This window comes from Rhinatrema bivittatum, chromosome 9, assembly GCF_901001135.1.
Source record: "Rhinatrema bivittatum chromosome 9, aRhiBiv1.1, whole genome shotgun sequence".
Lineage (NCBI taxonomy): Eukaryota > Metazoa > Chordata > Amphibia > Gymnophiona > Rhinatrematidae > Rhinatrema > Rhinatrema bivittatum.
The window spans coordinates 165,467,412-165,481,633 of record NC_042623.1 but is presented as its reverse complement, the minus strand read 5'-3'; the positions used below and the strand labels follow the sequence as shown (position 1 = coordinate 165,481,633).

At 42.8% G+C, this 14,222-nt stretch overlaps 1 protein-coding gene across 3 annotated transcripts in view; it reads left to right on the top strand.

The window, feature by feature from the left end:
• ILKAP (ILK associated serine/threonine phosphatase) overlaps positions 1–14,222 on the top strand; it is a 130,371-nt gene that overhangs the window by 67,188 nt on the left and 48,961 nt on the right. For all 3 annotated transcript variants that reach the window (XM_029615244.1, XM_029615245.1, XM_029615246.1), the window contains 2 exons: positions 5,868–5,955; positions 13,379–13,500. In XM_029615244.1, the coding sequence (XP_029471104.1) occupies positions 5,868–5,955; positions 13,379–13,500 (210 nt within the window). The remainder of the gene's footprint in view (positions 1–5,867; positions 5,956–13,378; positions 13,501–14,222) is intronic.

The following is a 14,222-nucleotide window of genomic DNA, read 5'->3' as shown; positions in this document are numbered from 1 at the left end:
GTAAAGCAGAATTATGACATTCCCCATACAACTCACCCTACAAAAAAGATGTTCTGGTGTCATCTCAGTAACAGCAACTCAAACTCCTTCTACTTCCAGGCTCAATAGCACTACTTATGAAAAGACAGCAGTTTACCACCAATGCATGTCCTCTTGAGAAAACACAACAAATAAGACTGATACAAACGCTTACATGTTAGTAAAATATCTCATCTCGGTAACAGACACAGAACCGACCTAACATACTCCCAGGATCTGTAGTAATGCACATAAACTAATCTGTACACAGTTACCACCTGTATTATGGAATACACTCAAACAGGAGCAACCCTATCTATGAAAAGGCAACACTACAAATATTAAATCAGGCCCTAAAAACCAATACACCTCTTATTAGGAAACAGAAGTAGCAAGCAGCTATAGATCCCCACACAGAAATAATTGTAAAACTATACTAATAAGCAGAATAAATGTTTCAAAACAGCTATGAACAGTATAACATCCAACAATTAAAAACTCATAAAAACTATTAAACATTCGCCAAACACCAATAAAATATTTCAAAAAAGCAGACATCACATAATATTAAATAATTAAAATGGCAGTCAATCAAGAAAAATAAACTTTAAAAGCCACCTTTACTTACCCCCTCCAGCAGCTCTCCTTCTCCCCTTCCATGCAGGCTGTGGCACACACCAGAAGCAACAGTAGAAGCTAAGCTCTATACTTATGGTCCTCTTCCTTAGTGCCCATGTCTCTCACACACACACCATACCAGTCATGCCCCCATGACCAGTTTCTGTCTCTCACACACCAATCATTTCCCAAACAGTTTTTGACATACACACCAGTCACCTTCCTGAACAGTTTCTCTCATGCCATACACACTCACAGGCTTCCCACTCCCATGTTCTACTTACATATATGGGCCTCTCACTCTCATAATCACTTTCTCTGTCTCTCTCTCTCACACACACACACACCAGTCTCTCACTCCCATGCTTGTTCTCTCCACATGCACAGGCTTCTCATTCCCATAATCACTTCCTTTCTCTCTCACACATACACACAAAAACACACTAGTCACCTGATCTCTCTCATGCATACACACACACAGGCTTCCCACTCCTGTGTTCTCTTTCAGATATACAGGCTTCTCCCTCCCATGCTGTGTCTCTCACACACCCAGGTTTCTCACTCCCATGCTCACTCTCTTCACATGCACAGGCTTCTCATTCCCATAATCACTTTCTCTCTGTTACACACACAACAGTCTCTCTCTCATTTCCATGCTCGCTCTCCACGTGCACAGGCTTCTCATTCCCTGAATCACATTCTTTCTCTCACATTCACACACACCAGTCTTTCTCTCACACATCCCGTCACCTTACCAACCAGTCTCTCTCTCTCATGCATGCACACACACACACACAAGCTTCCCACTCCCATGCTCTCTCTCACATAATCAGGCTTCTCACTCCCATGCTTTCTTTCACACACATCCACCCCCCCCCAACACCAGGCTTCTTACGCCCATGCTTTCTCACATACCCAGATTTCTCACTTCCATGCTTTTTCTCTCTCTCACACACACACACATCAGTCACCTCCCTGACTAATGTCTCACATCTCCCTGAGCAGTCACTTTCATTGTCTCTCACATATATACACACACACACACACACCAGCTCTCTGACCAGTTTCTCTCAATCACACACATGCTCTCAATCACACATTGGCTGGCTGGCTGCTTCTCTCTATTTCTTCCTCTTCCCCCCCCCCCCCCCGAGCACAAATGGTAGCTGCAGAGGCCTCCTCCTCCAGCCCCCGCAGGCCAAGAAAGAAGAGTCCCATCGGCCGCGGGAGGCTCATGCTGCTCTCTCCTTTCCCGATTACTGGGTGCTTCGATTGCTCAGGGGCCGCTACTGCTGCCGCCGCTGCTATTTTTCCACATGGCGCGGCACGGCTCTTTCTCCTTCCCGTGCACCGCGTATCACTTCCTGCTCCGGGTCGGGGGGAGGGGGGGCGCGGGAAGAAGAAAAGACCAGTCGCAGGTGCCACTGCTTCTTCTACCACCACTGCCGTTCCCACTGGGCTTGAATGTACTGATAGCCCGGTGGCAATGGCAGCAGGGAAGGAAGAGCAGCGGGAGAGACCGGGAGCATGCGACACACCTGCCGGTGCTTGGCGACACACTGGAGTGTCGCGACACACCGGTTGAGAAGCACTGCTCTACAGCATAGACTGTTTCCAAGGTTTAAATCACTAGTTGGGAAGAAGATTTGAAGGGGTACCCCAGAGCTAACAACTGTGAATAACATCACAGGAAGTCCAACCTGTATGTATATCTAAATGTTGATTATACATACATAACAGACCTGAAAATTAGTTGCACTTGTTTCTGGTCTTTAAAGAAAATAAAAATATTAAAATGTAATACCTGTGAAGAAAGGATTAGTACAATTCTGTATCTTTGCAATGGGACCCATTCTTAAGGTCTGGCTAGTTAATTTAGAAATCCATATTCAAAAGATTAACTCAGGTAAAATTGTCTTTTACTTTTGTAAATCTGGACCTTTTATTTGATGCTGTGACCATGGACAACCTGTTTCTATTCAACCCTGAATCATTGGGACCTCTCTCATTGCAAAACAGATTCAGGTCAGAAGCAACCCTAAGTAAATAACTAGTTCTCTAAATTCTTGAGTATCAGTTTTTCTGTTTGATCACTATATTGAAGTTAGAGGATTGGAAATATATATTTTCTTTTCACTCTGTTTTCACTCAGTTATAAATAACGTGTGAGCGAGCAGGGAGAGAGGAGGTCTATCTTTCTCTAGATTGTCTCATACAAATACTTTTATTGAGGAATTGATGAACACCTGGAAATAATACTTCCAGCAAAGATGGCAGGTGTCAAAACACCTGCCATTTGCTCTCCTTGCAAAGCAAATACCAGCACAGCGATTAAAAGTTGAAGAATCCCTGTCTCTAAATGCTTGTCCCTCCCGACGCAGCCGGGTTTGGCGAAACACGGGTCCATGTCGGGGGACCCTTCTTAAATTCTGTGCTTGTCTAAGCAATGGAGCTGCCGATGTAAAAATAAAAAGAAACCTTTGATGAAAAGAATCTGAAGCTGAGGGGACTTATTGAATTACCTGCACTTCCCTCCGTTTGGCGAAGTGTCAAAACAGTGACATAATTCATGAATGCTTGAAACTAATGTAAAGGGACCTTAGAGAAAGAGGAAAGAAATTAAAGATGAAGTAGAATCTGTGGCAGACTCATTGCCATTGAGCCTGTTAGCTCAATGGCAATGCTGTGTACTGCCATGCGGCGGGGTCTGGTTGGGACTGGTGGATTGATGGAGGGTTTTATTGGATTGGTGATATGTCAAGTTTTATAAATAAAGGTCTTCTGCTCCTGGGGCCAGCCGGGGTTGGGGGTGCTGCAAAGGCAGAGTTCACAGCCCCTAGTGGGGAGGGAGTCATAGTCATCAGGCTTGGCAACACTTAGTGGCTGAATGTAGGGCCCATGATTGCATGGGTTCCAGAAGGAGCCCTCGTACACAGTGCCTGGTCAAGGACTGTGTTTGCAATGACTTGGACTAAAGTAAGCTGGAGGGTGATTTAAAATAGAGGAAAATATGCAGGTAACTGTGAACAAAAGCTCATCCCTGGTTCCATCTGAGGTGGAAGTAGAAAGGAACAGGAGGAAACTCTAGTGTTAAAAAGAAAAAAAAAATCATCTGTCAACAAGGTAGACTGGTTAAATCAAGTGGTCCTTTCCTGCTGACTACTACTTTTCTGGGAGGTAGCTGAATTCAATTTAAGAAGTTGTATTAACTATTTATTAGCTCGTATCCTGCACTCTACTAGAAAATGCCTTAGGAGTACATATTACAAAAACAAAAGAAGAGTTCAAACTTGAGGAATGAGATTCAAAAAAGGATTTTCTAGAAAAGTCCATTTGGAAGCAATATTCCATGTTTTATGATGTCGGTTGGAAAGGTAAAGGGTATAACTGCAAAGTTGTCCTTCATTGGAATGCCTGTCTAAATAAGGCAGTTTTTAGGGCTCTTTTAAAGTTTTTTACATCAGAGATGTCAATAGAATCTGGCAGGGAGTTTGAGTTTTAGCACTGCGACAAAGAAAGCCTGGCTTCTGTTAATATTCAGTCTTGCCATTTTAGGAGTAGGGATTTCCAGCAGGCTCTTATTAGATGACCATAGCTGTCTTGTTGGTTTGTAGATCCGAAGAGTAGTATTTAGCCAGATAAGATGTATCATTATATAGCAGTTTAAGTATAAGCATTGAATAAGGTATGCAATTGGAAGCCAATGGAAGGAAGTTAGGGTGGGGTAATGTGATCTCTAGAGTGAGTACCAGTCAAAAGATGTGCAGCGGAGTTTTGGATTATTTGTAATAGAAAATTGTGCAAGCAGGAAGACAGATATAAGGAGTTACAATAATATAGATTATTGTAATATTAATGACTGCAAAACTAGTCAGAAATCATGGGTTTCAAGAAGGGTTTTAGATGTTTTGGTAGATGCAACTTGTAGAAGATATTTTAACAATTTTATGATGCTGTATGGAGAGGTTTTAATAATTCAAAATGCTTACATTTCTTGCTTTATGGTGATTGGAATGAGGTGTCCATGTACGTCGAAGGTGGTAGAAACTTTATAGGAAGGAGATTTGATACTGAAAAGAAACATGATTTTGGTTTTGGTGACATTAAGTTTTAGTCTGTTGTCTAACAGTGTTTATGCAGAGTGAAACCAAAGCAATTGTATCAGGCTAGAAGTATTTATATGGGACATTATCAGCATAAATTTGGTAATTTAAACCTAAGCATGCCAGTAATTGACAGAGAAGGATAAGTAACTATTAAAAAGTGTGGCGGAAAGGGCAGATACCAGAGGACACTGCATTCCAGTTTGAGTATTAGAACCAATTTTCACTTTCTGGGTTCTACAGGGTGGCCCATGGAATTGTAGCCCACCTCCAATACCAGTGCATTGGAGGCAGGCTACTTTTCCATGGGCCACCCTGTATTTGCTAAATATGATGAAAACCAATTAAAGACTGTTCCTGAAATCCCAGTAGATAGCAGACAAGAATGCTATGGTCAAGGTGTCCAATGTGGTTGTTATATCAAATAGTACAAGAATATAGTCGGTGTTGGAGTCGAATCCTCGAAGAAAGCAACAGAGTTTCTGTGCTGAACACTTGTCGAACTCCATGCTGCTGTTTATCAAGGATGCCAGTATTAATGAAATCAGTTATCTGATGTAAAACAACAGATCCAGTGATTTTTGCAAGAGAAGAGATGGATGAAAATTAGCAAAATCTAGTGATTCAGCAGGGGACTTTTTTGGAATAGTTGTCACTGCAGCTTGTTTTAATTAAGTGGAAAGTGTTCCTGATGAAAGAGAGAGATTTACAATTTTAGCAATGTATATGGGTACTTCATCCATAGGTAATCTCATCATGGACGTAGGACAAGGGTTCAGGTGGAGAGTTTTAATTTAGTTAAGATGTGATTAATTATTTCTGCAGATACCAATGTGAAAGCTTCCCATTTGTGCTTGACAGTAATAGAAGTAGTTGTAATTGCTGATGGCAAATTTGAGGAACTATTTGAACAATTTCTTATTTTCTCTGAGAAAAATGAGGTTATTTGGTTACAGTAATTCAAGAAGGGTGGTTCTGTGAATTTATTATGAGGTATGGCCAAAAATTTTACTATATTAAACAATACAGCATTGTTGCCAAGTACAGCTTGGATTCGAGATGAGCAGTACTATTTTTTGAAACTTCTTTGAAACTAACCAAATATGTAACTGTTTTTGGTGCTTACAGGAAACCTGCCTGGAAAGATGGTTCCACCGCCACCTGTGTTCTGGTGGTAGACAACACACTATACATTGCCAACCTTGGAGACAGCCGAGTAAGCACCAACCTGGGGATGGGGAAGATCTTTGTTTCTCCTGGGCTCAGAACTTTTTAAAATCATACTCCTAACATTGAATAACATAAATTCATTCCCTGCAGACTCTCCTACTGGAAAAGGAACAACTTGGAACTGAGAGGTCTACCTTGGCCTGTGCCCTTAAACTATTCACTGCAATCAGTTTCGAGAGTCATGCGAAAAAGAGTGAAAGCGAAAATTATTGAAACAAATTAGTAATTTTATTTTTTGACTATTACAAAATACTCTTAATTTCTATTCAAGCCATGCTTTGTATGATAAACTTGCATAGCAAAGTACAAAAGTGCAAAAGTCACTTGTTTTACACCTTGCAGTGATTCCTGATGGGGGAGGTACTAAGGCCTGCTCTGTTTTAGTATTGTCCACTGTGGAAAGCAATTGAGTTTACTTAACTAGGAGCTCTCCTACATTAAGTTGTTCATTACAGATCCCTAGTTTTCTTATAGTTATTTTCTGACAGTTACACTTGTTGGTGCTACAGTCTCAAATGTATTCTTTGTGAGCTTTTTCCCAAGATTGTACTGTTCTTTAAAGAACTAATATTGGCCACTGGTGTAATGAAAGCTAACCCAGGTTTGTTTTCTCAGCTGGTAGGAGTCTGTGTAGTTCCTCTGCATAATCTACTGCCAGTCCACACCAGTGGGTTATGCACTCCTACCAGCAGATGGAAATGGAATAAAGCTGACTCGCTGATGTCACTGACATATAGCCTTCCCCGACATCAGCCCACCAGTATTCTCCGTCTCCAGCAGATGCATCTCCCTACTAGGGATTGCTTGCAGTAAAATAAATAAATAAAATAGAAGATTTTGACACGCCGCTTGAGCTCCTGAGGTGACACCTGTTTGGTCCCTCCCTCAGCTGAACATTTTAAGTCTGGGAGCTTGGCAGGTGCAGACTTAAAAAAAAAAAAAAAAAAAGGGCGATTCAAAGTAGTCCTCTGCAATGAAGGCTTCTGCCCTCTCCCCACAGTGGACTGTGACTCAATCGTGATCTCAGCCTGGGAGGGCTGAGCTCAGGTAAAGGAAAAAAAAAGAGAGAGAGCATAGGGAAATTTTAGTGCCCCCTCTATTTTTTCCCTTATAGGGTCTTCTTCCTTCTGTGTTTGTTGCTCTGCATCTCTTACCCCCTTTCCATCTCACTTCTCTGGGGAGTTAGTGTAGCACGGAGGCGGCTCAGGCTCAGAAGGTTGAGTAGCCTTTGGCTAGGCTCCACTCCTGAGGCTCGGTTCTGTAGCTGCGTGGTAGGCCATGGCAGCAATGTTTTCCTGCACGCAGATGTGGGCTCTCCCCATGTAGACCTAATGGCGTCTTGTCGGAATGCCAAAGCTCCTCGGTTTTTCAGTTGGAGGCGAGATCACGGAGCAGAGGGAGTCGATGCCCATGGCCAAGAGATGTGCTGCTTTGTGTATCCTCCCTGGCCACTCGTGGGAAAAGTGTTGTGTCACATAGAAAAACATCAAGGAGAAATGGTCTTTGTGGCACCGGAGTGGCCATGCCATCCATGGTTCGCGGATTTGATCCATTTGGCGGTAGATGGACCAATTCACTTGAGTCATCTGGAGGACCTTCTCCGGCAGGGACCCATATTTTCTCGCTTTTGTCTAGTGGCCTGGCTTTTAAGAGGCAACGGATAAGACATAAGAACATAAGAAATTGCCATACTGGATCAGACCAAGGGTCCATCAACCCCAGCATCCTGTTTTCAACAGTGGCCAATCCAGGCTACAAGTACCTGGCAAGTACCCAAAAACTAAGTATATCCCATGCTAGTAATAGCAGTGGCTATTTTCTAAGTCAGCTTGATTAATAGCAGCTAATGGACTTCTCCTCCAAGAACTTGTCCAAACCTTTTTAAAACCCAGCTACACTAACTGCACTAACCACATCCCCTGGCAACAAATTCCAGAGTTTAATTGTGCATTGAATGAAAAAGAATTTTCTCTGATTAAGTTTTAAATGTGCCCCATGCTAACTTCATGGAGTGCCCCCCTAGTCCTTCTATTATCCAAAAGAGGAAATAACCAATTCACATTTATCCGTTCTAGACATCTCATGATTTTAAACATCTCTATCATATCCCCCCTCAGCCATCTCTTCTCCAAGCTGAACAACCCTAACCTCTCCAGCCTTTCCTCATAGGGGAGCTGTTCCATCCCCTTTATCATTTTGGTTGCCCTTCTCTGTATCTTGTCTCTGTATCTTGTCACTCTTGTCACTCTGTATCTTGTCACTTAACGCAACCGTACACACTTCCTCACCTCAAGTACTGAGCCTCTACGCGCTTATACAATTTTGTATATAACACATGTATATGTCAATAATCACTCGACCCATGTACATATCTTTTCCTTATGTACCAGTTTTCACCCTCCCCTGCCCCCTCCTCTGTCTCGATCACCCCACCCCCTCCTTCCACAAGTTATCTAGTTATTTGCTCCGTTTTTGAGCTTATGTTATACACTGTTTCTTGTAAAGGCTTTGCCTATATATCCTTGTTGTAAGTTATCTGTAAACCGGCACGATGTGCAAACGGTTGCCGGTATATAAAATTAAATAAATAAATAAATAAAAATAAATAAATCTTCTCCATCGCAACTATATCTTTTTTGAGATGCGCGACCAGAATTGTACACAGTATTGAAGGTGCGGTCTCACCATGGAGCGATACAGAGGCATTATGATATTTTACGATTTATTCACTATTCCCTTCCTAATAATTCCTAACATTCTGTTTGCTTTTCTGACTGCCACAGCACACTGAGCTGATGATTTCAACCGAAATAGGGATTACCAAGAAGCGGTTATTACTACTTTGTTGAAGGCCAGGAGAAAGTCTACTAATCTTTCATATGTACGGGTCTGGAAGGGTTTCGAGTCCTGGTGTACCACCAATCAAGTTCATCCTTTCATGTCATCAATCGCTGACATTCTATCTTTCCTGCAGGAGGGTTTCACCAAAGGATTGTCTCTTAGCTCTCTTAAAGTGCAGTTAGCGGCTTTAGGTTGTCTTTGGGGCCAGATTGATGGTATATCTATTTCGGGTCATCAGGACATTCTTCATTTTCTTCAAGGGGCGAAAAATTTGCATCCTCCACTTTGATGAGTTTGTCCTTCCTGGAATCTTAATTTGGTCCTCAGGGGCTTATGTAAGGCTCCTTAGGAACCGCTCCAGAGAGCGACTTTGAAGGGCTTGACTCTAAAAGTGGTTTTTCTGGTGGCCATATGTTGCGCTAGAAGGATTTTGGAATTGCAGGCACTGTCGTGGCGGGATCCTTTCCTTTAGATTTCGCAGTCATGAATTTGTTTCAGAACCGTCCCTTCCTTTTTACAAAAAAGTGGTTTCTGTGTTCCACGTGAATCATATGGTGGAGCTTTCGGCCTTTCCTGGGCTGGACCCCTCTATTCCTCATGCGAGGGAACTCGGGTTGTTAGATGTCAGAAGAGCTTTGTTGATTTACCTCAAGGAATGACTTTAGGAAGTCAGATCACCTTTTCATTCTGTGGAGCGGCCAGAGGAAGTGACTTCAGGCTTCTAAGGCTACTATTGCTCATCGGCTTATGGAGGCTATTGGTTCCACCTACATTCTTCAAGGTCGACCAGTTCTGGAGGGGTTATGTGCTCATTCCACATGTTCTCAGGCAGCCTCATGGGTGTAAGCTCAGCTACTTTCTCCCCAAGAGACTTGCAGAGCAGCAACTTGGAAGTCGCTACATACTTTTGCTAGACACTGTCGTCTGGATGTGGGCAATACGAGCTCCTCATCATTTTGTGAAAGTGTTCTGTGAGCGGGACTCTCCAGGTCCAACCCTGACTAGGAAGCTTTGGTATATCCCAGGAGTCTGGACTGATCCGGGTACGTACAGAGAGAGGAAAATTGATTCTTACCTGCTAATTTTCATTCCTTTAGTACCATGGATCAGTTCAGAATCCACCAAGTCTGTTGAGGGGGAGAGTCGTCCACTCATTCACGTTTTTTATTTAAAGCAGAAAATATTTTTCATGTTTTGTAATCTTTTTAGAAGTTGAGATGTTCAGTTTTGTGGTGTTTGGCTGAGGTATAGACAAATACTGAGTAACTGCAGGTAGCACATGTGGTTAAGTAACAGTGTCGGTAAAACGTTCTCTGTCTCCATCTGCTGGAAGCGAGGTACAACCCAGGAGTCTGGACTGATCCATGGTACTACAGGAATGAAAATTAGCAGGTAAGAACCAATTTTCCTTTCATACACACCAGCTCCCAATTTCTCACACACATACGCACTCCTTGACAATCTTCTCACGTAGGCTTCCTCTCTCTGGCACCCACCCTCAAGCACCCTCATACATGCTCTCTCCCCCCCCCCCCCACACACACAAGCACCCTCACACATGCTCTCTCTCTCTCCCCCCAAGTACCCTCACGCATGCTCTATGTCACCCCCCCCCACCCAGGCTCACAATCTCTCTCTCACACACACACTCTTCACCGTGAGCAGGATGAGCTTCGCTTGTGGCACTACGGGGCCCTCATCTTCACAGTGAGCGGGATGTGCTCCGTTGGTGGCATGCAGGGCCTTTATCTTTGCCACAAGTGGGACATGCTGTGCTCAAGGCATGCCGGAGCCTCCTCCATCTTTTCTATTTTCTTGTCTTCCTGGAGTCTAGGTACCTTAGATTCTCCACATACTTTAGCCATCTTCTCAAGATCTTCGTCAAAAAAAGTTCTCTTTGAAAGCAAGTTTTGTCAAATTTGTGTTGGAAATAGAATTCGCTGACCAGTTCTGCAACCATAGAAGTTACCTAGCTGCCACAGTGAAAGCCATACTCTCTGTAGAAGTGCACCATTCCAGTTTCTATCTTGAGATACCTTTTCTATGACTAGGCTACTGCTGAGACAAACGCAAACCAATCCTTGTCACAATACAGCTGCTAGCCCTGGGGGAATTCTGCAGTAGCGCAGAAAAGGTATCTCAGATAGAACCTGGAATGGTGTTTTTGGTTCATGCTTCCTTTTATTAGTGCGTACTTCTACTAAGAGTGCAGGCCTGCAATAGATTCCGAGATTCCAAGCTGTATAAACAAGATGCCAAAAGCCTAGACTATTTAGTAGGTTTCAGTGCTTTTGCTCTTCCAAAAGAGGTGGTAAGGATGGAGCCTCAGAAATTGCAGGGTATTTTAGCAGTTCTCAATGAAGTTAGAGAACCCAGTCTCCATTTCAGAGAATAAGTGGTCGTCTTATCAGAATTTTATCAAATATGGATCCAAATTACCTCAGATCAGTGGGTGAAGTAATTCGGGATATTATGTGTTGGAATTTTCCCATCCTTTTTATATGCTTTATGGTTGCCCCTTGTCATCTTTTTCATGGAATCTCCTTATCTGCCCAGAAAAAGGAGGCAGTAAACAACTCACAATCAGCTTCTTCTCACAGGGGCTTTGGTGCCAGTTCCGGGAGACCAGTGGGATCAAAGGTGGTATTCAGTTTACTTTGTGTTTCTGAAAAAGGAAAGGTCCTTTCATTCTGTTTTGGATTTGAAGTATGTTTGCAGTATTGGGGAGGTCATTTCTAGTTTCAGGCCCAGCCCTTTGGATTAGCCATAGCCCAAGAGTATTTTTGAAGGTAATGTAGTGGCAGCAGCACTGCACCAGGAAGGAATTTTGGTTCACCCTTATCTAGATGATTTGTTTAGTTGAGCAAAGTCAGTTGGAGAGAGTGTCGACTGAAAAGAGAGTGATCCAGTTATTGCAGGAATTGGGTTGGGAGTAAAATTCTCAAAGAGCAGTCTACTACCCTCTTAGTACCTGGTATATCTGGGAGCTCTATTCAGCTTGAAGTTAAGTCATGTATGTTTGATGTGAAGGGTTCAGAAACTGCAGGAGCAAGTGCATTCTTTACTAGCATTCAGGAAAACGACAGTGTGACATTATTTCCAGCTATTGGGTTACAAGGTAGTAGCCTTGGATCTGGTCCTTTGGGTGAGGATGCTCATAAGGTTGCTCCAGAAAGCAGCATTGTCCAGATGGGACCCTCGTCTCAGGATTATGCAGTAAAGCTCCCTGTCCCAGAACAGTCAAGGTTGAGTTTACAGTGGTGGCAGAAGACCAAAAATTTGGAGATGGGAGTAGATCTTGCGACTTCGTCTTGGGTGTAAGGGTGGGCAGCTCGTTTAGTTCTGATGATTGGCTAAGAGAATTTTAGAATTCCAGGCGCTTTCTTGGAAAAGCGCCTGGAATTCTGAAATTTTTTGCAAATATGGTCATTTTTGCAAATATGGTCAGGATTCATACAGTGCCACCTTTTCTTCCAAAAGTGGTATCATCCTTTCACCTTAACCAGATAGTATGTCTGCTCTCTTATGATAAGGATTCATGTGGGGAAAAGTAGTATAACTCCATTGTTTGGAAGAGAAAAAGATTCTTTTGCAATATCTGAAAATCACTAATGTTTTCAGGAAATAAGATCATCTCTTTGTATTGTTCTTTGGACCAAAAAAAGGGAGAAGGAGCAACCAAAGCCTCCTTGGCATGCTGGATTAAATAAGGGATTGCAGCAGCTTAAATTGATAGAGGTAGAGCTTTGGCCAAGAATATCAGAGCGCATTCGACTAAGGTGGCTTCATGGGTGGAGCTCCATTTAGTTTTGCTATTGGATATTTGTAAAGCAGTAACTGGACCTTTTTACATTCTTTTTTTTGAGGCATTATTGTTTGGATATTCGAACCAAGGAAGAGGCTTCCTTTGCTTTGGGTTTAGCAGTATCCCATAAGTTTGGCTTGATCTGGCTGGATGAAGGGGAGATTTGTTCTTACCTGATAATTTCCTTTCCTTGAGTCCAGGCAGAACAGTCCAGGACCCTCCCTGTTCTGCCAAATATATAATTTCTTCAGTTTATCCTAAATATTAAGTGCGCATATTGGTGCTTTAAAAGAAGAGAGTATTATGCTTATGCTATTGTTTGTGTTTCCTTGGAAGCACCCTGCTTGGAGAGGGTAGAGAGAATTTTTGTACGTTAATGTATTTAGCTTGATACAGTTAATACTGCCAGGCTGAGGTTGGTACAGGAGCCTATAAGGGGTGATGCCAGTTAATCTGTTAGTCTCCATTTGCTGATTGGTAGGCATAACCCATACATATGGACTGGTCTGGCTGGGCTAAAGGAAAATAATTTATCAGCTGAGAACAAATTTCTCCTTATTTACCAGTTCCGCCTCATTCATGATTTTGTAAACTTCTATCATGTCCCATCTTTAGTTCGTCTCTGTTCCAAACTGAAGAGCCTTAACCTGTGTATCTTTGCTTCACTGGGGATCCAATCGTTCTATCTCCCTTGTCATTTTTGTTGCCCTTCTCTGCGCCTTCTAATTCAGATATGTTTTTTTGATCACTTCTGTCTTTGCAGGCTATTTTGTGTCGTTACAATGAAGAGAGTCAGAAACCAACAGCCTTGATCCTTAGTAGAGAGCACAATCCAACCCAGTATGAAGAACGAATGAGGATTCAGAAGGCTGGAGGAAATGTAAGGTGAGCTGAAATGCATGTGTCTGATACTTCCCTGGTCCCCGACTCTTGCCCCGAGTCTTCAGGATGTGGTAACTAGCCTCTACCTGATGCTGCTGGAGGTATATAACTCACCATTTGCAGTTGCACCTGTCTAGAACCCTTGCAAGAACTATGCTGCTACCCTTGTGTGCTTTGTATTTATATACATGTTAAGTTTTTGCCTTTTGATTGCTTGCTTATTTATTTTTTTGTTTAGTAGTTTTACAGTTTTAATTTATATGAATAAAATTCCTGTTCATACTCAGATCAGTCCAGACAAGCGGGTTTTTGCATCCCTGCCAATAGATGGAGGCAGAGAACAAAAACTTTGAGGCACTGCTACATAACCGAGAGTGCCACCTGTAGTCCCTCAATATTTCTCTGTCTCCAGCAGATAGTAGTGGTGCATACCTGCAGTCTGTTAGTAAAAAAATAAAATAAATAAAAGTGAAGTTAGTTTAGAGTAGGGAAAAGACGATCCGGAGCTTCCAGAGGTGTTAGGTACCTTCATGGGCCATCCCTCTGGTTGAACAGAGTGAGCGGGGGTTGGATATCCCTGGCTAGGCTCTACCTTTGATTCCAGGTGGAGGGAAAGCCAGGGGTCCTGGTTCCTTTGCTCCCCCTAAGGGCCTCCCTCCAAAGCTAGCCTGTGGAAGTGTCCTGGAGCCCCAGAAACTGGAGAGTATATCTTTCTGTCCCCTTTT